The sequence below is a fragment of the Haliotis rufescens genome, unplaced genomic scaffold (genome assembly GCF_023055435.1).
Source record: "Haliotis rufescens isolate VD_foot unplaced genomic scaffold, xgHalRufe1.0.p SCAF_6, whole genome shotgun sequence".
Classification (NCBI taxonomy): domain Eukaryota; kingdom Metazoa; phylum Mollusca; class Gastropoda; order Lepetellida; family Haliotidae; genus Haliotis; species Haliotis rufescens.
In genome coordinates this window covers 4,076,621-4,103,741 of record NW_025964334.1, presented here as the reverse complement: position 1 = coordinate 4,103,741, position 27,121 = coordinate 4,076,621, and the positions used below count along the sequence as shown (strand labels likewise).

General features: G+C 41.6%; 3 protein-coding genes across 5 annotated transcripts in view; 1 reads left to right on the top strand and 2 right to left on the bottom strand.

Moving 5' to 3' along the window:
- The window catches only part of LOC124113499 (transient receptor potential cation channel subfamily A member 1 homolog), a 62,329-nt gene extending 55,881 nt beyond the window's left edge, over window positions 1-6,448 (top strand). For all 3 annotated transcript variants that reach the window (XM_048385999.1, XM_048386000.1, XM_048385998.1), the window contains 5 exons: window positions 396-596; window positions 1,081-1,287; window positions 2,958-3,026; window positions 3,721-3,903; window positions 4,457-6,448. In XM_048385999.1, the coding sequence (XP_048241956.1) occupies window positions 396-596; window positions 1,081-1,287; window positions 2,958-3,026; window positions 3,721-3,903; window positions 4,457-4,651 (855 nt within the window). In that variant the 3' untranslated portion in view covers window positions 4,652-6,448. The remainder of the gene's footprint in view (window positions 1-395; window positions 597-1,080; window positions 1,288-2,957; window positions 3,027-3,720; window positions 3,904-4,456) is intronic.
- A 2,010-nt stretch (window positions 6,449-8,458) lies between these two features.
- Window positions 8,459-9,349, bottom strand: LOC125374673 (paternally-expressed gene 3 protein-like). The gene has a single exon (XM_048385881.1). The coding sequence runs from the start codon at window positions 9,347-9,349 to the stop codon at window positions 8,459-8,461; it is 891 nt and encodes a 296-aa protein (XP_048241838.1).
- A 5,687-nt stretch (window positions 9,350-15,036) lies between these two features.
- On the bottom strand, window positions 15,037-27,072 carry LOC124113508. The gene is made up of 6 exons (XM_048386637.1): window positions 26,869-27,072; window positions 24,061-25,846; window positions 21,715-21,768; window positions 21,098-21,372; window positions 19,720-19,953; window positions 15,037-15,620 (listed from the first exon to the last, which is right to left on the bottom strand). Exons 1-6 carry the CDS (start codon window positions 26,917-26,919, stop codon window positions 15,417-15,419), a joined length of 2,604 nt encoding a protein of 867 aa, XP_048242594.1. The 5' UTR covers window positions 26,920-27,072; the 3' UTR covers window positions 15,037-15,416.
- Between the last annotated feature and the right edge of the window lie 49 nt (window positions 27,073-27,121).

The window sequence follows — 27,121 nt, the reverse complement described above, 5'->3', positions numbered from 1 at the left end:
TTCAGAGAGGTATGTGTAGCCTATATCTATTTTCATTACTGCTACGCACAAAGAGGTTTCAGATTGGTACGTGTAGCCTATATCTATTTTAATTACTGCTACGCACGAAACGGTTTCAGAGAGATATGTGTAGCCTATATCTATTTTCATTACTGCTACGCTTAACGAGGTTTCAGAGAGATACATGTAGCCTATATTTTTTATTTCAATTACACACCTCATGTAAACTCCCTTCATCGTTGTTCTTGTGATGTCAGAGCAGGTATTCCCCTCATTGTGTTATTGTTGAATGTTCCGGAACAGCAATGCTAATTTTGTCCTTCATTCCCACAAGAGCTCTTTCCTTCGAGATGGGTGGGAGACACACAAACCTGTACATTACACATTAATTCCAGGAATGGCAGTGGTCTCTGGGCGCTTTCGCCCTCTTCTTCTCCTGGATTGACCTGGTGCTATACCTCAAGGCGTTCACGTCCCTAGGCTTGTATGTCATCATGTTCCAGCTCGTATGTTGGACGTTTCTCAAGGTGTTTGTGGTCTTCTTCTGCCTGCTTGCAGCATTTGCGCTTGGTTTCCATACACTGTTGCAAAACCAGGTACTTACCTATTCTCTCAGACCAGGTACACATGTATAATTTCAGAAATGGGTAAACACTTTCCCATCAGAACAAAGTGAATTTCCTTAGTCATACTACTGTATAATTCCGACTATATGATAAGCATATGTTTCGGAATCACTATCAAATAGTGATGGTACTGGGCGTCCCACCTGTGACATACGCCACTTATTTTTTATTTACTCCTGATTGCAACCAGTAATCGGTAGTGCCAATATGTGTTTCTGTTCTTCTGCCCCCAACCGCCCCCCTTGCTGTGACACATTGTGTCAGTCAATGTGTAGCTGGTCTTCATACTGCATGTCATGTGAGCTCACTTCTTGCTGTGAAGTAACATCGCTTTTAGTGTAACGCCTAGTTAAGTCATTGATTGTGTGTACATAATCTATAGTACAATTTGCAGTAATCCGTTTTGACAAATGTCGATATACAGTGGGTATCGAAATATTTGTGTTTGTTACAGATTCCATTTCGGGACGTTGCCAACTCCATCCTCCGAACATCGGTAATGTTCATCGGGGAAATAGACTATAATGACATATTCAATGCTGGTGTCAACGCTACTGGCGATGAATATGGGAAGGACAACAACCTAATCTACCCGACAGCAACATCTGTCATGTTCTCCACCTTCATCCTACTGGCCTGTATAGTACTGATGAACCTCTTGGTTAGTAATACCGGTGGTAAACATCTGAGACCTTCATCACTTCGGGCTTCCCTACCACATTAAGCTGATACATCGTGATATAACTGGAATACTGTTAAAAGGGGCGTTAAACCCAATTCAATCACTCACTCACGCACTCTTGGTCAGCATCTCATTGCCCTACTCACATCAACAGTTGGTCTGGATGACATAGCCGAATATGTGTTTGTATTTTAAACTACAGCAAGAAATGACACTATCATACTTGTTTGCAGATTGAAACTACAGCAAGGAATGACACTATCATACTTGTTTACATGTTAAAACTACAGCAAGGAATGACACTATCATACTTGTTTGCAGGTTGAAACTACAGCAAGAAATGACACTATCATACTTGTTTGCCGGTTGAAACTACAGCAAGGAATGACACAATCATACTTGTTTGCAGGTTAAAACTACAGCAACAAATGACACTATCATATCTGTTTGCAGATTGAAACTACAGCAAGGAATGACACAATCATACGTGTTTGCAGATTGAATCTACAGCAAGAAATGACACTATATATCATATTTGATTGCAGGTTGAAACTACAGCAAGGAATGACACTATCATACTGGTTTGCAGGTTAAAAATACAGCAAGGAATGACACTATCATACTTGTTTGCAGATTGAAACTACAGCAAGGAATGACACTATCATTCTTGTTTGCAGATTGAAACTACAGCAAGGAATGACACTATCATACTTGTTTGCAGATTGAAACTACAGCAAGGAATGACACTATCATACTTGTTTGCAGATTGAAACTACAGCAAGGAATGACACTATCATACTTGTTTGCAGGTTAAAACCACAGCAACAAATGACACTATCATATCTGTTTGCAGATTGAAACTACAGCAAGGAATGACACTATCATACGTGTTTGCAGATTGAATCTACAGCAAGAAATGACACTATATATCATATTTGATTGCAGGTTGAAACTACAGCAAGGAATGACACTATCATACTGGTTTGAAGGTTAAAAATACAGCAAGGAATGACACTATCATACTTGTTTGCAGATTGAAACTACAGCAAGGAATGACACTATCATATTTGTTTGCAGATTGAAACTACAGCAAGGAATGGCACTATCATACTTGTTTGCAGGTTAAAACTACAGCAAGGAATGACAATATCATATTTGTTTACAGGTTAAAACTACAGCAAGGAATGACAATATCGTACTTGTTTGCGGGTTAAAACTACAGCAAGGAATGACAATATCATACTTGTTTACAGGTTAAAACTACAGCAAGAAATGACACTATCATACTTGTTTGCAGATTGAAACTACAGCAAGGAATGACACTATCATACTTGTATACAGGTTAAAACTACAGCAAGGAATGACAATATCATACTTGTTTACAGGTTAAAACTACAGCAAGGAATGACACAATCATAATTGTTTGCATGTTAAAACTACAGCAAGAAATGACACTATCATACTTGTCTGCAGGTTGAAACTACAGCAAGGAATGATAATATCATACTTGTTTACATGTTAAAACTACAGCAAGGAATGACAATATCATACCTTTTTGCAGATTGAAACTACCGCAAGGAATGACACTATCATACTTGTTTGCAGATTGAAACTACAGCAAGGAATGACACTATCATACTTGTTTGCAGGTTGGACTGGCAGTAGATGACATCAAAGGCATTACTCGAGAGGCGACATTCAAGAGGACGTCAATGCATGTGAGTAAAATAAGTTAAGTATGAGTTGTACTTCTTTGATGCTGATCTGTCGGGTAAAACAACTGCCGGAAACTCACCTAATTATAACAACTTGACACTCCTAGACAAGTTAATGTATTACATTATTAAGAAGTATGTCCTTTACAGCCATTGGTAATTGTTTTGACACATTGATATCGTATGTCAAGGGTCAAGGTCATCATCAAGGTCATTGTCGTATAAAACCTCGCGAAGAATTTACTGTATGTCCAAGAAACGTGTTAATATCGTTACTAGGTGCGTGGTACTTCCTGTTTTAAGCTACATTGCATTTGACATATTTTCATCAACAAGAAGTGAAATCAATGAACCAGAAGTGGTTATAACTGTGTTATTAGAGGAATTGAACTTTCTGAGTCTGCACTGGCCATTTCCCAAACCTGAAAAGATGTCATTAGAATAGAAGTGATGTCATTTGATTGGGAGTGATGGCATTACCAAACACTACTAGGAAGAAACGATATACCTTTCGACAACAAACCCTTTTTCGTAAATCACGAGAAATATATATTCCTCACAAACAAAGTAATCACGCAAAACATTTTGAGGAAAATATATCTTTAAGAGTAGCTGTGTTTTAGCGTTCCTGGTCCTTTTATCGTACTTTATTTTTTAAGCATTTTATTAAAGAGCATGTGTTGATATTTATTGGCAGGTTGACATGGTTTTAGATGTAGAGACAGTTCTCTATAAATCCCACCGCCAGAAGTGTTACCGTAAGCGGAGGAAATGTGTGGCCAAGGATAAAGTCAAACAGCGCGGGTTCTGGCACTGGTTGAAACATCTGCCCATCTGGTGGTGGAATCAACAGGTGGAGACAGATGAAAATGCTATTCTGGTTAGTACACCTGACTGACTATCCAATCAAATAGGGTGATCCCACAAGCAATAAGATGAACTACCTTCTCCAAAGATACACTGAGATATACTTTTGAGAATAAAAGATATTACTTATATAGAAGAAGAAATTTATACTGGCGAGAGTAAATATATATATAGTTAATGGTGGACAACGTTTCTGTATTGGTTAACTTATGAACGAATTAAAGTATTTCAATATGCTCCAGTGTTTTCTCCAACTATAGGTGCCTATGAATCTTTCTGTCAGTATGTCGAATCTCTCCTCTCAAACTGTTGACGTGTTCTACCATAGATCATATCAGTAATGCTTTGTATGGGAACTTAATGTTTGTGAGGAGAACGTTTTGTGGGTGTCACCTTGTTTATTGTGGATTTAAACAAGATTAAATTCATAAAACGCTGTTCTTAAAAGTATTTTCATAATCTCAACTCTTTACATATGCACATGACTTCAAATTCACTGACTCATGTATTCTAGAAATGTATTCCGATCTGAGGCAGCCTTTGACCCACGGAATGTTGTTTTTCAGAAATGTATCCCCGAACTCATAAAGCGTCAAGAAGAGCTGCATGAGTTGCTGTTGGGGATGAACAAGGAGCTGCTGGCTCAGAACCGCCGGATGGAGAAGTTCCTACAGGTCAAGGGGGATGCCGAGAAGGCGGAGAGCAGTCATAACGCCGAATTGGAGAAGGAGGCCAACAGCCTCACTTTGCACCACGCATAGAGACTGGGAGGGCCTGAGTGTCCTAGTTGTCTCAGGCATCGTAATTCGCTGTGTAGAGTTGCTGCCTTCAGCCGTGCCAACCTCAGCTGATCGAGGGTTCGATCCTCCACACAACTGACCCGCTGCGATATAACTGTAGAGCCGCACTTACCCATTTACTCGTTGATACTGGAATGCTCGTGCCAATGTTTGAAATCCATTTCTGGTGTCCCCCCTCCCTCCCCCGCCTTATGGATGGAGTAATGCTCGCAGTGGTGTACAACCATATTCACACCCTTACACACGTTTGCAGTTTCGTTTTCCGTGAGTGAGTGACAGCTGCATTCTAAGTGAAACTGTGGATAATCATTAAGACAAAATACAGTAGAACATGGATATAACGAACTACAAGGGAGCAGAAAAGTCAGTTCGTAATATCCGTTGTTCGTTTTACACGTTTTCGTGCGCAAACGTCCGCCATCTTGGATAAATCAAAACACAATACACGTAATTGCATCATTGACTTGTATTAGCTTACTGTGGTTTTCAACTATATTCACACCCTTACTCACGTTAGCAGTTTACCGGGAGTGAGTGATTGCTGCATCCTAAGTGAAACTGTGGATAATCATTATGACTAAGTACTTGTAAATTTTGCTTTGTTTTGATGTGAGTTAAATTGTCGATAACAATATTTTGAAGAATTAAATCGTCGATAACAATATTTTGAATAATGTTGAAAGTAGTTGTATTAACAATGCTGTCAATGAAATCGCTGTTTAATTGCCATCTTGGTCCTGCATTCTTTTAGCTGCCAATTTGATCCTGCATTCTTGTAGCCGCCATCTTGGTCCTGCATTCTTTTAGCTGCCAACTTCATCCTGCATTCTTGTAACAGCCATCCTGACCTTGCATTCTTTTAGCCGCCATCTTGGTTCTGCATTCTTTTAGCCGCCATCTTGGTCCTGCATTCTATTAGCCGCCATCTTGGTCCTGCATTCTATTAGCCGCCATCTTGGTCCTGCATTCTATGTCCTATGTTATGTATTGTTTGTCTTATCTTTAATATTGAGATATTTATGGAGGTACGATTTGATTCTTGTCCTTTCTCTGTACCATCCAGCTATATATAGTTTTCGGGCATGTATGTTTCTTCCATGCGAACTTAATGCTTGCTACAGTTACTTGTTTGTTTTGCTTATTAATACTTTATTTAACCTTTGAAGCCTAAATTTATCTCTTGAAGAGCAGAGGCTAAATAACACATAAAATGACAGGTTTCAATACTTCCTTGTCAAGTACCCCAACATGAATGATGTTAATAAACATCTTGGTCGCTCTGATCATCAGAGAGTTTTCAAAAGTAATGTCATTTCAACCAAGTTGGCGTAAAGATACAGGACCAAGATAGCGACATTCTTCTCCTGTAAGTGAACATAATAAAAATTAGACTATGCTTTAGATAAGGCTTTTTGAATATGTGACCTATGACCCTGATCACGTGGCATGTCGTCTCTAGGCCAACCTTTGTAACTAATCACACATGATATCACCACGTTACGACTGTTGATCCTGCTTCAAACATGATAACTTGAGTGTGGGATAACCTAGACTTATTGTATCTTTGTCATATAAACGAACGGTTTAATATTACCGTGATACAAACACATCTCTGACTGTTCCAACACTAGGAATGAAATGTCACTGAGTGTTGTCACTGAAGACTGGTTTCCCTGCGTGTTTTGTATTCTCAGTGCAACATAGAATCATTACAAAAGTATTTTGTACATTGCCATGGAAAATAAATACATCAAACTTAGTGATATGGCTTGAACTTGGACATCTACGTTATACAGACAGTGAACACATGCAATATAGAAGCGTGGTAGCGTCAACAACGAGGACTTGCATGCCTGTCAGTCCGCCACACACGATTTGATCATGTCCACTGAATACATTTCCTTTGTTGGACATATAGTTGAACCACGTTGTCTCAAAACTCCTGGGGACTAAAGAAATAGGTAGACTTATCCTAGGTTCGAGACATCCGACACGACCTTATCACCATCTGGCCTCGCCATCAACGGTTTCCTGAATTTAAAGTTTCACGCCGCATCGGGCTCAGGCCGTTTTACTTGGTACAAAATCTAACTTGCTCTGAATTACTTTTTTCAAAACGTTTGAATTCGACTTATCAGTAAAAGTTGTAACATAATAAACAAATTTGGTCTATAAATTGAGTTCGAAACAACCGGGAATTCGACACATCCAGTTTAAAATAGTGATAAATGTTGTGACAGTTTGTCGGGATCGGACCGTGTGTTCGACACAACAGGGGATTCGACGAATCCGAGTTCGAATGGGTTTGGCAGTTTATGCATCTGTTTCAATTACATGGGTATTTTCAATATTTAGTTTGATAGTTTCACGGACCTATATAGTTTGAAGCGAACACATCTGTTTGCCAGAGCATAACCGGCGGTAGACTTTGTCCACAGAACACATTCCTGTTTATGGTCTTTGTACGTTGTGAATTTACAATCATAGATGTATTTGTGTTTCACAAACCTGTGGATTGCAGCAATGCCACAAGGTTAATTCCCGGACGTTCACTGTCGAGGTTTTCACCAGGCAATATGTGGCCATCCACGTGTCCCCCCAGTGTGCTGAGAGCGGAAAGTCGTGGGCTCGATCGTTGACCGCGTCATACCAAGTGACGTTAAAAGAGGGTACTTGTTACTCTGCCTGATGCTCGGCATTAAGGGACTACAACAATCACTTGTCGGCTCGGAGTCAGTTTTCTGTGTCAGAGTTAGGTATTCTTAGTAAACTGTGGCATGGTATTTCAATCTGTTAGCACTATAAACTAGTCATTAGTCCGGACTAGTACAAGCAGGCAGATGCGAGCACGCACGCACGCACGCACGCACGCACGCACGCGCACGCACACACACACACACACGTGCGCGCATGCACGTCGCTATAGAAGAGCAATAATCTTGGACGCGACATTAAACCCAATTTCCCCTCACCTCTAGCCTGGTTAACTTGACATGACGATGTTGAAGAGTGTGAGTGAGTGACCAGAAACTCAAACGAGCTGAATAATAACTGAGGTCATTTCTGTTATAACAACCAAGTCAAAGTTGAAGATGCTTATTGTCCTCGCGTTTTTAATCGATTGTGCATAATTTTCCGTAATTATGACAGGACAACACTCTGGTGCAGGTCATGTAGGCCTTCTTCTCTGTGGAGATCATACAGGCCTTCTCGTCTGGTGCAGGTCATGTAGGCCTTTTCGTCTGTACAGGTCATATACGCCTTCTTGTCTGTGCAGCTCATGCAGGCCTTCTTGTCTGTGCAGGTCATATAAGCCTTCTTGTCTTTACAGGTCATATAAGCCTTCTTGTCTTTACAGGTCATATAAGCCTTCTTGTATGTACAGGTCATATAAGCCTTCTTGTCTGTGCAGGTCATGTAGGCCTTCTTGTCTTTACAGGTCATATAAGCCTTCTTGTCTTTACAGGTCATATAAGCCTTCTTGTATGTACAGGTCATATAAGCCTTCTTGTCTGTACAGGTCATGTAGGCCTTCTTGTCTGTGCAGGTCATGTAGGCCTTCTTGTCTTTACAGGTCATATAAGCCTTCTTGTCTTTACAGGTCATATAAGCCTTCTTGTATGTACAGGTCATGTAAGCCTTCTTGTATGTACAGGTCATGTAGGCCTTCTCGTCTGTGCAGGTCATGTAGGCCTTCTCGTCTGTGCAGGTCATGTAGGCCTTCTCGTCTGTGCAGGTCATGAAGGCCTTCTCGTCTGTACAGGTCATCTAGGCCTTCTCGTCTGCGCAGGTCATGTAGGCCTTCTCGTCTGTACAGGTCATGTTAGCCATCTCGTCTGTGCAGGTCATGCAGGCCTTCTTGTCTGTGCAGGTCATGTAGGCCTTCTCGTCTGTGCAGATCATGCAGGCCTTCTCGTCTGTGCAGGTCATGTAGGCCTTCCCGTCTGTGCAGGTCATGTAGGCCTTCTCGTCTGTGCAGGTCATGTAGGCCTTCTCGTCTGTGCAGGTCATGAAGGCCTTATCGTCTGTACAGGTCATGTAGGCCTTCTCGTCTGTACAGATCATGTAGGCCTTCTCGTCTGCGCAGGTCATGTAGGCCTTCTCGTCTGTACAGGTCATGTTAGCCTTTTCGTCTGTGCAGGTCATGCAGGCCTTCTCGTCTGTGCAGGTCATGTAGGCCTTCTCATCTGTGCAGGTCATGCAGGCCTTCTCGTCTGTACAGGTCATGTAGGCCTTCTCGTCTGTACAGATCATGTAGGCCTTCTCGTCTGCGCAGGTCATGTAGGCCTTCTCGTCTGTACAGGTCATGTTAGCCTTCTCGTCTGTGCAGGTCATGTAGGCCTTCTCGTCTGTGCAGGTCATGTAGGCCTTCTCGTCTGTGCAGGTCATGAAGGCCTTATCGTCTGCGCAGGTCATGTAGGCCTTCTCGTCTGTACAGGTCATGTTAGCCTTCTCGTCTGTGCAGGTCATGCAGGCCTTCTTGTCTGTGCAGGTCATGTAGGCCTTCTCATCTGTGCAGGTCATGCAGGCCTTCTCGTCTGTGCAGGTCATGTAGGCCTTCTCGTCTGTGCAGGTCATGTAGGCCTTCTCGTCTGTGCAGGTCATGTAGGCCTTCTCGTCTGTGCAGATCATGTGAAGCTTCTCGTTTGTGCAGGTCATGCAGGCCTTCTCGTCTGTGCAGACCAGGTAGGCCTTCTCGTCTGTGCAGGTCAAGTACTAGTATACCTTTGCTTCTGTGTAGGTCGTGTTTACGTTGACGCATCAACATCACTATTGGTAAAACCATGTTCTTGTTAAGAGTCATCAATTTATCCCTGCTTTATCTCAGTAGATGTGGGGCGCTGTGGTAGTGGAGTGGTTGAAGCTTTCGCTCGTCACGCCGACTGCCCGCGTTAGATTCCCTAAAAGAGTACAATGTGTAATGTTCATATCTACTGTCCCGCATTGATACAGAGGATGAAACAAATTTTACTTACAAGAGTAGTTGTAGTTTTACTTTTACAAATGTCGTCTTGAACTGCCCAAAGCATGACACATTTCATAAAGTACAGTTCCTACATATTCATGGCACGGATTTGGTTCAACATCGTTGGCGAGTATGATCTGAAGCCCCTTTCACAAAGCGACTCCTATAATGTAACCCAGACTTATGACAGTCGTTCACTTACGACTGGTTTGTAGAACGGGGCGCTGCTTTATACGCGGGTACATAACGTCACAATTAAACAAAGTAAACGAAATACCACCAAAACAGTGTTCGGAAAACCCGTGAGAGAATCCTCGTGTTTGATGTCTAAAGCCGAGTGTGGCAGGTCGTCAGTCGCTGCCCCGCCAGGCATGGTGCCTGTGTTTGATACGTGTGCAACAACAACAACAACAACAACAACAACAAAAACCGTCTCGCCATGTATCATATATTGATAACTTCAAATTCAAATGTATCTTGTTTTCGAGAGTTCGGCAAATAGCATATCACATGTCAATATTTGAGACTGTAATCCTGTGGATATGCTGAAGAAAAACTCCATCTTGATCTAATACTAACGTTAATAATATAATGTTTGTCATTCTTCAGACGCCATGGGGTAGTCTGGTGGGTAAGTCGTTCCCACAAGACCAAACTCTAATATACTCACTCTTCAGACCAGGACACAGTCATTTATTTCCCAGTTGTTAGTTTGCTGAAATAATATTAGACGAATACTGAGTTGCCGTTGGATGCTTGAACTAAGTAAATGTTGTCTGTAATCAACTTTCAGATTCAAAGGAGTACAATAACAATCAAGCGTAGTGTGCTCGCATACATTGACGCCCGATTCGATGCCGCCTGGTCGACACTGGCTTTGATGTCAGCAGTCGCACCTTCACACAGTATTGTAGTGCCATTGCACGCACCTTCACACAGTATTGTAGTGCCATTTCATGCTTAGGGCAATTGTCTGAAGGGGAGATGCAAAAAAAAAATTAAAAAAGAAAAAAAAAAGAAGGGGAGATGCAAAGAAACGTCGCAAAGGAGTGCCGGAATCCTGTCATTTTGATTCAAACCCTCGTTCATCCTTATCATGTTTCTATGTTTGTCAGCATCAACCCATGCTTGTAGGTTTCACCAAAATGGTAAATGTCTCAGACTTTCGGCTTTCCCCCAACACCAAGCTGACACGCCGTGATGGAGCTGGAATGCTGCATGTAGCTGGAAAAACGCATTACCTTTTGAACTGCTGACATGCTTTTTGATCACTCGAAGCCTTCCTTTTCATATTGTTGTCTAGGGTGCCAACTGTACTCCACTGCCTTCCTCACTACCTTATTGATGCTCACCTCTAATGCATTTCCCGTGCTGCGCTATTGGTTGAAGGTTACGTCCCGCGACAGCAACAGTATGCGGATAAATCAGGTTTACTCTCCAGGGACTCTGACAGGTACAGGTGTATGTTACGGGAAAACGATAGGCAGAAAATGGTACACATTCATGAGTGAGTCAGTATGGTTTTACGCCGCTTTTAGCAATATTCCAGCAATATCTCGGCGGGGGACTACACATTCATGAGATGAATCAATAAGAGTGAATCGGTTTATGAAAGCATGGTTTGATTGCCTGAACACCTCACTCAGCTATAAATATTCTCTTATGCAGGACCTGTCGATATTTCTTGGCATCAATAATTTGTCGCTTTATTTGCATACTTAGTGGTATTCCTAGAAAAGATCTAATCAGGCCTCGATGTGTTTGCACAGCGGTGGTAAGGGAGTCCATGCAGAGTGTTGGAGTATCTGAGAGCAGGGTCAGAACAGAGCAATTACCTTGTGTCTCAGGGACGACAGGTACGGCAGCGTGCACATTGAAAGATGTCGACGGATATGTCGTCGTCGACGTCCTCGGATGAGACGGATGGAGAGCTGGAGGACCAACAGACTCATCCCACCAGGTCCCAGGGGCCGGACATACACAAGGTAACACAATGTTGTCTTTATTGACGCTTCATTTCACGGTTCGTGCCTCAATCTGCAATATTCGAGCGGTATGACGACGGCCGGTAAATAATCGAGCATGGACCGGACAATCCTGTGATTAATATTATGAGCATCGATCGACGCAATCGGGATACGATGACATGCATCAACCAAGTCAGCGAGCCTGACCTACCGATCCATTTAGACGCCTGTTTCGACAATCACAAGTTGCTTGGGACCTGTATTCTTTCCCTACATCCCTACTGGTGTCGCTTCAATCACGTTACATGTATATGGTGATTTGTTTCGCTTATTTAATATTTATGTAGACTAACATCTAGTCTGAAATTTACATCTGAAAACAGTTGTTAAATAATAGTAATGAAAAGGAGCCCAGAGAATATCTTGATACTGCAGTAATCTAGACTTGCATGGGCTGGATATATTTGTTTCAGGGTGCGCATGACAGCCTCATATTTAAGATCACGAAAATGAAAACTGAGAAGTTTATGAAAGGGTAAATATTTAGGAAGAGGGCGGTTGAGAAGCCTAGTGGTTAAAGCGTCCGCTCGCCACGCCGAATACACAGGGATGAGTCCCACATTGGTACAATGTATGAAGCCAAAGTCTGGAGTCCTCCGCCGTGATATTTCTGGAATCTTTCGAAACCCACATGTAGAAAGGGGTCTCTGCTTTGGTAATAACAACGTTTCTTGTATTGTTGAATTGTTAAATCGAATGATGTGCGTGTATGTATAATCCCTGAAAGAAGATACAATAAAACATTTCAAGAATTCTCGGTTCATTGCTGGGCTTAAGGGCTGTAGTGCTGTACAGTGATATCCTACCCGTGTGTAGTCCTGTACAGTGATATCCTACCTGTGTGTAGTGCTGTACAGTGATATCCTACCCGTGTGTAGTCCTGTACAGTGATATCCTACCCGTGTGTAGTGCTGTACAGTGATATCCTACCCGTGTGTAGTGCTGTACAGTGATATCCTACCTGTGTGTAGTGCTGTATAGTGATATCCTACCCATACTACTAACAGCAATCTCACAGAAAAGTTCTTTTCCTAGAATAAATACCTGCGATGCCGTCTATGTAAAGTCGTCGCTATATGGCTGAAATAATGCCGATGCGACGTTAAATGTTAACTCACTCACTCACTCACTTCTATGCAAAGCAGCTGTGTGAAAGGAAAACTGTTGTGCTGAAATATGTCACTTTGTAACATTAAATGCAGTTTATTTGAGCAAGGTTTGATTAAGATGTTTTAATTAAATTGTGTGTTTAATCCTTTGTGTGGTGGGAAAAGGCGTCGGTGGTTCGATCCCGTGCCCGTCCTATACCCAAATATATTTGAAGGTGGTACTTGTTGTTACCCTGCCTTGCACTCAGCATTAATGGGGAAAAACAATGACTGTTCGCTCGGACTCAGTATACTGTGTGTGAGTTGGGTATTCATGTTAAACAGCGGCAGGGTGGGCTGACACTATGAAACCGGCATAAGTTCGGACCAGTACAAGCAGCCAAAAACGAGTACATGTACGTCGCTATATAAAAGTGCGATGGTCTTGAACGCGACGTTAAACCCCATCTTACTTCTCTTATTCACGTTCATAGAGGCACACATAGGAAAGAAAGGATGGACAGATTGTACCCCTAGGGTGCCAGTTCTCTATCAGGTGTTCTCTATCAACATACATGTATATTTTAGTTTCTCTTTACTTGTTGGAGCGCAAAGGTGTGTCGGATTTAGTGTTAAAAGTATTGAAAGGGTTACATTGGCTTTCCAGATATTTTAAAATAACGACCATGGTGTCGTGCATGCGCGTGCGGTAGCACCCTAACAGAGGCCTCTGGCGTCAATTGGGACACCTTCAAACGGTTGTATTTCCCTAACGAACACTTATAGGTGTGTTGGTTTTGGTATAAAATGTCTTAAAATTTTGAGAGCTTTCCTACGAGCCATTTTCACCGTGGTTTGTGTTTATCCATGTCACGGTCTTGTGCCTGTCATTTCCCCGAGTTTATTTCGGCACCGCTCGGCAAACTCTCAGAGGGTCGCTTTCATTCTGCGTTTGAGAATTAATTGCCCGACTATTTCATTCTCTTGTGAAATAATGACACTCTCAAACCATGTTCTAGTATTGGCTGGATGTATGTTGTCTCATATGTTCGCTACCATATTCTTGTATTGAAAATGTTTTTGTATTTATGATTTGCAAACATTAGGATAATTTCTATCTACATGTATTTATGATAGTTTTTGCCTCACGAATAATTGTACATGACTTCTTGTGAATCGTTTGGTAGCTTATGTTCAGTGGGTTCAGTGTAGATATGGTACTTAATTTGCTATTCTTGTTTTCCCCGTGTTTAGAAACAGGCGTTAGCTGGGCCCCTCAGTCTGTTGTATTCCCCGGCGGTCCAGGAGAGAATGCCCCCCCCCCCCCCCCCCCCCCGACTTCGTTAAATCGTTCACGATTGTCTCGCTTCTGGAGTGGTTACGGTCGAAACTCAGGTTTCGTCAGTAAGTGGGTTTGGGGCTATGTCGATCTAGATTCTGACTTAGTCTGGATGTACTGAACTAAACTTAGTTACTAGGGTTTTTAATACTTAGTTTTGCTAGTAATCCGCGGAAAACCAACCTTCTCGTGATTAACTAGCTATTTGGGAACTTCAGTATTTCCTTGTTCAGTCAAAGTGACAGAATCTTTAGTCGATTAAGACTAGTTGATATTCAGACCTAATCGTCTATTTTTGTGGTCCAAGTGACTTACTTATCTTAGGGATCAGTCCTCAGTGTTTATTTCCCGTTATTTTACTCAGCCGAGGTTATTCACTCACTAGAGTGTGGAGTTACTTGACTCAGGTGTTAATGGTATAACTGGAATAATGTTAAAAGCAGCGTTAAACTCATACACTCATAGGTAAGAAATATGTTTATGGATGGTCCATGAATCACTACAATGTCAGGTCACAAAGCCGTAACAGTAGGCGTCTCTCCTTAGAGACTTTAAAACATTCTGAGGAATGATCTGGGCATGACAAAGGTTTCAGCACACTGGGTTCCATAGTTTCTGATCCCTGATCAAAAACGCTCCAGGTATATCATATGATAATTTATATCTTCTAATGCAGGCCCAGTCGATTCTGTGGAGCAATTTCCCTTAAAGGTCAGACTATTAATGGCCAATATTGTGCTAATCTGCTCTGGGAACTGCGTGAAAGTATCAAGCATAAACTGCATGGAAAACTCACTTAAGGTGTAAAGGTGTGTTGTTCCACAAAATAGCTGTGAAAAGGATATGAATTGACCCCTGAAAATAAGTGATGACACCAGCTGTTCGTGGAAAGGGTAAACAAGTACATATACCAACAAGTATCATGATTCATTTTCACATGAAATTTATTAATTTCTTCAACAATACTGGATATAAGTTGTATCAACAAATGGTAACACAGTTACCAGTATATATACAGGCAATGACATTTGACAAAAAGTTTGCAACTTGTTAACAAGAATACAGATCAACATGAGAAGTCCATCATGTGTATATCTCAAATAAATGTCTAAAGGTCAATATTACATCAACAATTAAGCAGCATGCAGAACCCATTCAAGGTTAACACAACACTTCTTATGTATATCAAAAAAGTAATAATAAATTAAGCAAATATATGAGATCAATGTTCTACTTTTTTGCCAGCACAAAGTTATATCTGTGTATCACATTATTTGTTTCAGAATCCAAGAGCATGTGAAAGTTGTTATGGTGAAGCTCTCTTCATGAGAGTCCTCCATCTGCTTCGGAGTTCCTCGGCCCTGCGTCCCCGTGAAAACCGGAACATATTCAGTATGCCCTTCCAGTTGTAGCCTAAAGTCTTCACCCCTCGGCGCAAGCGGCGTTCTTCACACATGGAGAATGGCTTGCTGTCTCTCGCTCTTTTCTTTAAACCATTGCTGGACTTTACCTGAAGTAAAGGAAACTGTCTAAATAACTTGTCAACATATCTAACAAAACCAAACTATTATCAAACACTAAGAAGTCCACTTTTCAGAAGTTCTTCAGTAACTTGCCTCTGAGACCGTAAATGACTTAGGATAAAAAAATAATAGTCTTGGCTCTCAGGCACCGCCCACATCATCATAAAGTTTGCTGCACATTTCGTTTTATTTCCATTAAAAAAATAATTAAAATCCTTAAATATTCAAAGTCCAACGGTAGTAAAATACTGTATTCCAGTATTCTACTCTCAATGAATACATTTATGTAGGGAGGCCCTTGGTAGTAAAATACTGTATTCCAGTATTCTTCTTATCAAGGAATACATTTATGTAGGGAGGCCCTTGGTAGTAAAATACTGTATTCCAGTATTCTACTCTCAATGAATACATTTATGTAGGGAGGCCCTTGGTAGTAAAATACTGTATTCCAGTATTCTACTTATCAAGGAATACATTTATGTAGGGAGGCCCTTGGTAGTAAAATACTGTATTCCAGTATTCTACTTATCAAGGAATACATTTATGTAGGGAGGCCCATGGTTGACTGTACACAACTGTTTATTTGGTTACATACTAGTTTGAACAACAACAACAACAAGACACCGCCCGCACACTATATTTTCATAAGCCATTGCCTGAGTACCAATTTTTTTATTATTTTAAACCTTATTACAGACATATTTATCAACCATCAAATGTGATCTGTGCTTTATACAGGGAAGTATTGCTTGCTTTGATAATGACCTTGGAAAGTACTTCAGTCTGACTTGACAAGTTGGGGATTCAAATGACAATAGTGGCACTGTGATTAAAACTGACTATTTGATGCAAATGCATCGATCTCTGCAGAGAAGTTCATTCTGATTGAAGCAAGGCAAATAATCATATTAGCAGGAGTAGGTTATTAAATGTAGATCTGATGTTCCTGCAACATTCAAAGATGGTTTAACATTATTATTTTCTCAGAAAACATGATTTAAATCGGTAAAGAGGGTGTGAGGTATGTTATGGACACCAGCTTGAACGTTATCACTTCACTTCACATGTCTGAGGCAAGTATGAAAATATTCAGTGGATCCACAGAATTTAGAGAATTCCGTTACAAGGGTCACTTTTGTGATACATGCTATCATCATGTTAGTAAAAAATATTTAGTACCCCAGATCCCCCAGCTACTTTCAGTCCCTGCTGAGGAATGTTCTGACATCATAAAGGCTGTGTGCAGTAAAGTAAATCTTTCAAGGTTAGTGAAATCGTCACATGACAACTAGCCGTCACTTCATTCACAAAAGAACAATCCCTGATCTGTCAAGAGATGCATACATTCAATGAAAATTAGTAAAATCTCAATATTTTTGCCAAGCAAAACTACTGGTTAGCAAAATAACCCCAGTGTTGGGTATGCGAACACTACGCGAGTCAGGTAAGGTTGGTTCTGGACAGGAGCACTTAAAGGGTGATGAGGATTGGTGGGCTGCCTTTGCTACAACCAGAGGGCCAAAACTATGAATGCCATCAACATCTTCCAAGGTCACAATCCTCATGTAATGGCTTATGAAGACAATGTCGGACCTCTATAAAACGATGTTTCATGAAGAGGCTCAACAGGGGAGCACGTAAAACACCGAAATATGACATTCAAATCCCTTGCAGGGTGACAAGACTTTGCCTTCTGATCTTCAAGGCGCTATTATGCTCATTGCGGGAGATTGGTCATTTAAAAAAAATAAAAATTATCTTCCCGAACTGCCAACACTAAATTGAGAATCACCAAATAGGTGGTAACGGTGTCCGCTGCATTTCAGGTGTATCTTGGTACGCAGATAAGATAAGAATTGAGGCCTATCCTTTTCAAAGAGGTTCCGTAAGAACGCCAGCCATCATTACAAAGGTCTCGGGTTGAAGGTCATGTGCTATAGCCTTAACTGCCTATGTTGAATAGCCTATTGCACCTAGAGCTCTCTTAAGATGAATCAGGCATGCAGATGAAACCTGCCGAATGTTCCGACATCTAGGAATGTGCTGGACCAGAACACGTAGGCCCAGCCATTCTTCCAGATGAAACGTCTGTAGATTGTCGAGGCTGTGGAGACAGCGAGTGTACCTGAGGCGCTCCTGCCAGTGTGATATCGCTTGAGTGCCTTCAACTCCAAGTTGTTCATGTGCCACCCAAACCTGTAGAAAGGCGTCTACGAACAGGTGTGATGTTGGGGACCTCCGAAGACATTCGACTCTACTGTCCACCAGCTGAGATGACTCAGGTGAGGTGGGAGAGCGACGGATACACAGGGGTCCTGACATCTGATGTAAGGCGCCAGGAGCTGTTGGATCGGACACAGGTGGAGTCGATCTTTGCTCGTCAAACCCTGGGCTGACGTGAGCAATCCCAGGAACACTTGCCACTGACAAAGTGTAGATGGCTGTTGAAGAGCGGGTAGCAGATTGGGCTGTCTACTAGGCTGTAAAGTTGAAAAATCAACTACAGGAGGGATTCATTCTGGTTGCGTCGTGCCTCGACGAGACATGGAAAATGGTGTTTGTCTGCGAACCAATGCCAGATCCCATGGAGACTAAAAATAAAAGTACTCCCCAAACGATTGCCAAAGCATTGACAAAACGGACATTGAAAGAGTGAGTGAATATGGTTTTACACCACTTTTAGCAATAATCCAGCAAGATCACGGATCGGGAGACCAGAAATGGGCTTCACACATTGTACCCATGTGGGAAGTCGAAACCAGGTCTTCAGTGTGACAAGCGAACACTCTAACCACTAGGCTACCCGACCGACCGACCCTGTCATGGAAAGAAGATAAAGTCAAATCTGTATCCGGAAGATAAGGCTGAATATTTATAAATCTATTGTCCGAAAGATCGTACCCTATGATCATTCATATCCCCTGGGCGTCATAAAAGCAATCCCATTTCTTATGACAAGGTGATGAAGAAGGGAGGTGCCTCGTTACTCCACTGTGTTTTTGTCGGAGGTCAACGTAATGGTTGTGGGAAAAATTATGATAACACTGTACTTAGTTGAATGAATGAACTTAATGAATATATGGTTTGAAAAGAAAGTACCGTACAAGAAAGGTGATCATTTCCAACGCCTGGTGATCATATAAGCGCTCCTGTTTCTTATATCGAGGTGACGATGAAGTCTGGTGCCTCTTACTGCGCAAGTTTGCATCGGAGGTCTACTAAAGTTAGTGACTCGGTGACATTGACATACAGCGATAGGCGTCTGATCGAGCGGTGGCAGCATTACGGGCAAAGAAACATGCAAACCAATCTTGTACAAATACACTGCACAGCTAGCATTAAGTCAGTACTAGTTGACCTACTTCTGGCAAAGTCGGATATGTTTACAGTCAGAGAGTTCTTGACACGTGACATGTAATTCACCCTGCGCAGTAACCTTGAATCCTGTATTTTGTGGGAGACAAGGTTCAAGCTCCACACACAGACAATACACTGTGAACTGTGTGGTAGACAGACAAGGGGTGTTTCTGAGTTCTGTGTAGGATGTGTGACGTGGCCGGTGTAAGCGCAAGTTGACCTCCATGATATTTGTGACGGTTTAGACTGTCCAGTAAACAATGATCCCGAGAGCAGGCACCCGAGAGCATATGATGATTCTGTCAAATGTCTTAATCGACCAAGAATTTGTGATGATCTTCAAGTTTTGATACAGATCATGTCTACCAGCGCCACATGAAACAAATTCTTTGAGAGTACTATCACTATCACCGTGGAGATAGTGAGAATTGGCGGGAACTTTCCCAGAAACCTCGAACACGTCCTGTCCATTTGATGACAAACAGTAATGTGATGATATGTGATGTCATTACTTGTTTGGTCACGTTGGCTCTGTGCAATAGTATTACTATTAGCCACACACCTAGTTGGAACAACTTCTTCTGCAGGTGGACCTCTCACAGCTTTGTTATTTCCTGTCAGAAATGCATTAAGGAGTAATGCAGGACAAGTTAACAAATTAATAATATTCCTTCCCTTCTGTAATTAAAGATTAAAGATTTGTGGAAGTTGTCACATGATTATCAGTACCATTCTCTTGTGCTTTTCCATGAGGTCCACTGCTGTGCGTGAGGGGTGGAACTTGTAGGTGACAAGGATCTGGTTCCACTTGGTCCCCAGCGTCTCCACCCCATGTGACAGGTTGTCCACCTCCTCCTGACTGTATGCTACACGTTGGCGCTTGTGCTTCCTGGTCCTTGTCCGATGCAGTCTCACAACATTCAGTGTGTTTCTCGAATCTGTTGGGCGTGGTGGCGATACAAACTGAAACAGCAGAGGTGTGGATAAGTTTACTTACATCACATTCTGCATGGCAGCTTCAGTGGACACTTTGAGGAGATGGATTTCACTGTTCAGAGTTGCCTGCATAAAAGTTTACACAATGCAGGAATTTGTTTCCATTGTTCTTTTAGGTTGTTCATACTTGGTAACTACCCGCATCTGCACATGGTAAGGTTTCTTTGTAATAAAAATCCTGTGATGTTATTACAAACTTCAAGTTACCAAGCACCTGCAAATACAAGTGTAATAAGGGTGTCAGTTCGTAGGGGTTGTCATTGCTTGTCAAGTCCATTTTGCCACCTTTGAGTGCTATGGAATTTTCTGCTCTTGGCTTGGCCATTAGGTTTTGAATCCCATGCCCTTAGGAAGATCCCTAACCTGTACGAATCCCAGATTCCAACTGATTATGAATTTTGGTTCGTCAACAACAAACTCATGCTCAAAGGTTTCACCAACGTGGTAAACATACCCAACTTGTGTTATGGGCTTTCCTCCAGCAATCTTATAACACACACTGTATATAAAATACTGTAGGTTAACCTGAATCACTCACTATGTCTACACAGGCAGAGCGTTTGTTACTCAGAGGGGTCCTGGGACCCATGAGGCTTGCTGCTCTACTGTTTGAATCTAGGGACCCATTGCGTTATATTTGTATCTTTGTTTAACGCTGTACTCAGCACACTGGGTTAAACCCACACGTCTTTCATGCTTTACTTCAAACACTTGGGGGAACTGCACCTGGACATCTCAACACTGGCTCTCAAAACTTGGGATCTCATTAAAAGCAAATAAGCGTCCATCCTAAAAACTTACATACCACTGCAATGTATCTAGGTATTTGATATTTAAATGTAAGTTTCTTAAAGTTGTCATCTACACAGACTGGGTCTGCCTGTTCAGTGGAACATTGGATCATTCTCACAACAGACAATTAAATGACAATGCCTCCTGATTAATACCTTCACATCAGCCATCAGTTCTGGCAAACATATAAAAATTGAGTAAGCATAAAAAATCAGATTAATTTAAATACACATTAACCATCACATGATGAATACAGCTCTTCAGTTACTCTTCTCTACTGTACAACTATTGAACAGCAACAGAAAGAACTGAAACATACTGTTTTTCCAATTTCTGTTTCACTACTGGAAACACGAAAGTCATATGCAGCAAGTCCTTTAGCAGAAGGGCAGGATCGGCAAAGATTCACATCACTAAGGGCAGGAATAGGACGGGACGGTTTGACAACCTTGTTGGATTTCTGTCTGAGAATGAACTCCCGTTCTGCCTCCCTCATTTCACGGTGATGGTCACATGTGCTGCTGCTGGTCTCCATGGCGATGTTGTAGGTACGACTGTTGAGATCACACTGCAGCTGACTAGGAGGGTGACAACCTGATGAGGGAAATATTTCATGAATCACATGATAATTGTCTTGACATGAATCAACCAACATGACAACAGTCTCTGCACTTTTTAATGAAGATGTTACTTTTAACTTTTAAAAACTGATACATGCACATTCAGTCAACATGAAAACCTATGTAGAACCCTGTGAAGATCTGAGTTAGAACTGTTCTTCAGCAAGCCATGCTTGTCGTAAGATGCAACTAACGGGATTGGGTGGTCAGGTTTGCTGACCTGGTTGATGCATGTCATTTTAGCCCAAATGAAAAGATCAACAACGTTAAACAAGAAATAAACAAACTATGTATCCACACTTTTCAAGCTACTTACCTGGACACAAACCCTTCATTGTTGAAACTTTGTCCGTTCTCTTTTCTTGGTCATCTGAAAACGCCAACAAACTTCAAACAATTACAAAAACAACAGGTTACAGGTATTTGTAGGTACAATCAGAGGTATTTTTAGCAGTAGGCTTCAGCTTGGGACCCACCTAAGGTAAGGTAAACTGTATTTATTTTATAACCTGATGACAAACAAGTTCATTCAGTAACATATGAAGTCCCTATCACACAATAAGATGAAAACGTTCCAACATCTAGTCCTATCGTAATACTTACTTTGTGACTATAGCCTTTTATAAGACTACATAAGGCTTGTGAAGAGCTTCACTTGTTTAATATCATATAGCACCTATGATGCAGCAAGCAAATTTTAAACTGCTGTTGGTCTTCATTCATGCAAAGTTTCAGATTTCTAATTAAACTTTCTTTTCTACAAATATCAAACATTTTACTTCAAATTTTTGGTTCTTTTTCATTTTTAGAATAATTAGAATTCATTTCACAACTAGGTCTACTTCAAAAAATTATTGAATATTTCACAACAACACTATCTGACATCAGATAAGTCCAAATACATACATGCTTATAAACAAATGATGAGCTATAAACAGCAAAAATATTCACAAATCACCTATTACTAGATTTTTGTGTGTACTTAACATGAAGAACCTTCGCACAGCATGTCCTGGTTGAAGGCCATGTGCTCACACAATGTTAATAGATAAAGCTTGTAAATATTTTGAAAGGATATATGAAATGTACTGTGGCCATGTGCTCACACAATGTTAATAGATAATGCTTGTAAATATTTTGAAAGGATATATGAAATGTACTGTAATTTTACTCTAATGAATGACAGTGATTTTGATCTATTCCTACAGCAGGATGGGAACTGGATGTTGATGAAATACTCCTTCCCTGAAAGAGACAACCATACCTCACAAGATCATGCATAATGCATGCAGAGGGAGAGAAAGGAAGCTTGGAGAAAGGACTAACAACCAATCAGAAGATAGGTAACATCTGACATACAGGTGTGACAGGAAGTGAAGATTGTTAACACTAATTGAGAAAGGTGGTGATGTATCTAAAAATAGATAGGGGAATTCCAGTGACAAAGTAGTGACATCAGTGACATGGGTATAAGAGGTAGTCATAAGGGGGCTCACATTCAACTGCAAAGACAGCATCTAATCAACTGAAATGCAATGATGATGAAGAAAATGTTTATCAATATATGGGGTGATTAAGTTGATGCACTTATGTGGCTAACTCTAAACAAAGTATAAGTAGCCCCACTGAGCAGCTACATAAAAGATAACACTATTATATAATGCAATGTATTATTCATCAGAGAGAATATATCAGTTTTTTTGTAAGTAGATCTTACCAAGTGAACATTCCCTTTAGTCAGTCCATGCAAATCATCTTCAAAATGTCTTTACCACTTAGAAAGATTAGGTATGATTTCTCTCTCAGGTATCCCTATACATACTAAATATTTTAGGTTTGTTCTATTTTCCTTTGAGATTATCATAGAAAGATAACATTTCAGCAATGTTTACTATTTTATATGTTGCTGTATTAAGTGACTCTTATCAAAACATGAAACACTCAAATCTGTCTTGATGATGAACTACAACCTAGACCTGCTGAGCCAGATTCCACCATACACAAGTACCAGTGCTGAAATCTTGAACTGATTGGGTGAGTGAGTGAGTTGGGTTTAATGCCGCTTTTAACAGTATTCCAGTTATATCGCGGCGTGTCAGCTTAATGTGGGAGGAAAGCCCAAAGTGATGCAGGTCTCAGACGTTTACCACTTCTGTGAAACCCACAGGTATGGTGCTGACAAACCTAGAAACATAATTGGGGCGAACCTGGATTCGAACCCACAATCATAGGGGGTTACATACATACGAATCATGGGGTTACATACAGCAGGTTGATAACAGTTCATAACCACACTCATCGTAGGAAACATGCTTTGAATGAGTATGTAGTGGATAAAGTCAGGAACTAATTTAGGAAATCGCAAGGCCATATCTTCTACCCCAGACTGAATGAAACATTTACTAATTCATGTTATAAGAATTAAGAATACCTTTTTGTAAATTTCTATTTTTTCAAAGCAGATTAGTATCCACTAATACCACAGCCCCATACAGAGAAAATAGTCTTACAAACTTTGTTTTTACATTAATGCATTCCACAAAATTGTAAAACACCCAAACATCAGGACTTTACAAAAATTCATATTATTCACACCAATTTTCCTGCTACAGACATAAAATCCTAGATATAGTGGACAACAATAATTGCTGTCTGCCATTACCTTCTCCTGCCTCACTGCTCCTGCTACTGCTGTCATCCTCGGAGTGTGTGTACACCGATTCTGAATCTGTGTCAGACAGCTGGGACCACCCCATCACAGACAGGGGCTTGGAGTAGGCCGGCGACGGACACGCAGTTGGCCGCCGGACATCCGTCCAACATCTCAGCTGGTGGGAACTTAGCTTCCTCACTGTTGGCGTGCAAGGTCCAGAGAGTTCAGTGAGGTCTGCCTCTCTGTGTCTGTTGACTCTCTTGGCGGAGCTGAGAAGAGCCAGGTCGAACTCTGAGTGTGCTGGTGATGCTGCAGGGGTGACCCGTGGAGTGGATGGACCCCGCAGTGGCGAGTGCCTCACTGAAGCACACTCTTGAATCCCCACGACAGACCGTCGGGCCAGAACTCGGACGTTCCGTCTGCTGCTGGATGAGGACGACCCACAGCTGGATGGAGCCTTGGTTCTCCTCCTGAGAGGTGTATTCAATGGCTTCAGGAACTGTCCCTTGACTGAGGCAAATTGTGATGGTGCAGTGACAGGAGCTGGAGTCTTAAAAACAGAGGATTGACAGGAAGTAGATGTAGGAACCATCTTCCCATTCCTCTGTGGTGTATTTGAGCTGGCTGGACCATTTATATTGAGGCTTCTTACCACTCTGTTGGGTTTATCACTGTCGACACAGGCAGTATTAGGCCTTTCCATTACTGCTGACGTCTGTTTTGTCAAGGAACCATTGTCTGTTGCACAAGAGCATGTGAAAGAACTTTGATCATTCCGTTTCTGTGAATGGAGTAGTGATTGTTCAAAATGAGAGTTTTCAGCGCTGGTATTCCGAGGAGAACCAGCACATTGACATTGACTGTCAGCCCGAGTGGCCAGGTTTCTACAATCTTTTCCACATCCTCTGTCAGTGTTCATATAGATACCATCCATGGCACTTCCTTTCTGGGACACATATGGACTGACATCACACTCTCGGTCTCTCGCATCTTTTTTACAGTCAACCGTCTTGCAACTCCGTCGAAAACATTCTTCTGGATCAATTGACAAACTTCTGTATATTTGATTTTCATCATGTACATATTCCTCTGATTTGGTTACCTCAATATCACACCAATTGCCCCTCTCAACTGGACTACAAACATAATGTTTCCTGTCTGCAATATGTGGTGAGTTACAACTTCTATTCAAATTCTGTCCATATTTTCCAAGTAACCACCTGTGTCCACGTTCATCAAATGGCCCACACTGTAATGGTGTGTGTTGTACACTGCTGTAACCATGATCACCAGATGCAGCTGCAGACCTGACTCGGGCAAGGCTAAAGCTCATATCACCATCACGGTGTGGACTTGTCACCCTATCTTGCCTGTGACCACCGTCACCAATCCTGGAGTCACTCCTACATCGGTGCTCGTAGTCCACCACAGACATTGGTTGCCATGTTGCAGGTTTGCCTGGACTCCTGTAGTCATGGGAACTCTCTGGGGCTTGATCTCTTCTTAATAGATTCTCTGGAATGAGATGTCTGAGCCAATTCAGTAAGTGAGGAGAACCTTTTGATCTATTCCTTTCAGTGTCTGAATCAAGTCTTGTCACTGCTTGGATAGGTGTGTGATGGTTTATGACGTAAGACTGTGACATATCATTCTGGTTGAGGTGAGGCGGCAATATGGTCTGTTGTCTGTCGTGAATGTGCTTGATCTGTTCAGTAGGATTGCACCCACTCCTTGCATCCAGGAAGTGACAGAAACCAGTCTGAGGAGCTGGTAGATTGTCGGCCACCTGAAAAGTCTGTTACAGATGTTACCGTAGAGAATGTGTGCCTGGTCTTATAATGATTAGAACATTATTGGTTGGTTGGTTGGTTTGTTGATTAACGCCGCACTCAGCAATATTCCAGCTATATGACGGCGGTCTGTAAATAATTGAGTCTGGACCAGACAATCCAGTGATTGAAATCATGAGCATATATCCACCCAATTGGGATCGATGACATGCATCAACCAAGTCAGCGAGCCTAACCACCCGATCCCGTTAGTCATCCCGTTTCACGACAAGCATAGTCACCTTTTATGGCAAGCATGGGTTGCTGAAGACCTATTCTACCCCGGAATCTTCACGGGTCAGAACATTATTACATCTATTAGTCATCACTATGTAGCAACTGGTGTATCATCCACAATTTAACCATAGAAAATTGACACAAAGTACTTGTGAACACAGAAGTGTTCAACCTGTAAGAGAGCCGAGTTTAAACTCACTGGTGTAAAGCCTGACATGGCCGAGATCAATGAAGAATTTTGACTTGGTTGAAACACACAAGCATGAAATACTTATGACAATGCTGATCTTAAATGAGAAACGCTACTAAATATTATGATATTCCAACTAAACAGTGAAATGTATTCAAGGCCGTGCCCATTGTTTGCTGTTATACAAATTACTATGTGAGTGACACATTAATACACAGAAAGCTAACATGTGATTGACGTACTAATCTATAAACAAAGTAGACACAATTTATGGATAAGAACTTCTTTAATACTGTAAAGGCGATGTTTCGGTATTGATCCTTATACCGTTGTCAAGAAAGACTGTCAGATCTATACCAAAACGTCACCTTTACAGTACTAAAGAAGTTCTTATCCATAAATTGAGTCTACTTTGTCATCCATCAACTTCTAAGTAATGCCTATAAAACAATACGACCCTCAGAACGTAGAGTATATTCGTTGGGGTCAAAAGTCAGGTGACTAGCATTACTGTGCTCACCAGCAGTAGATTTAGATGCTGGTGTTGGGACATGTACTTACATGTTGGCCTCTTGCAGGTGGTAGTATAGTGCAGGAGTTGTTCTGGTCCATGGCACTGGCTTGGTTGGACTCCTCCTGATATGTTTCAAGTCTCGATGCCAGCTCCTCAATCTTCTCCAAGATCAGCTGACTGCTCTTCCTGTCCAATATTGGAATCACACTCCATCATCAAGACACTTTTTTATGGATAGCAACTTCTTTTATTCTTTGTGGGCGGTCGGGTAGCCTAGTGGTTAAAGCGTTCGCTCGTCAA

Coding starts and splice junctions, on each gene's coding strand:
- LOC124113508 (XM_048386637.1), bottom strand. CDS start 26,919: ATGGACCAGAACAACTCCTGCACTATACTACCACCTGCAAGAGGCCAA. Junction 25,847..26,868: donor CACCTGCAAGAGGCCAACAT/GTAAGTACATGT, acceptor CATCTGTAACAG/ACTTTTCAGGTGGCCGACAA. Junction 15,621..19,719: donor TGGAAAAGCACAAGAGAATG/GTACTGATAATC, acceptor CCTTTACTTCAG/GTAAAGTCCAGCAATGGTTT.
- LOC125374673 (XM_048385881.1), bottom strand. CDS start 9,349: ATGACCTGCACAAACGAGAAGCTTCACATGATCTGCACAGACGAGAAG.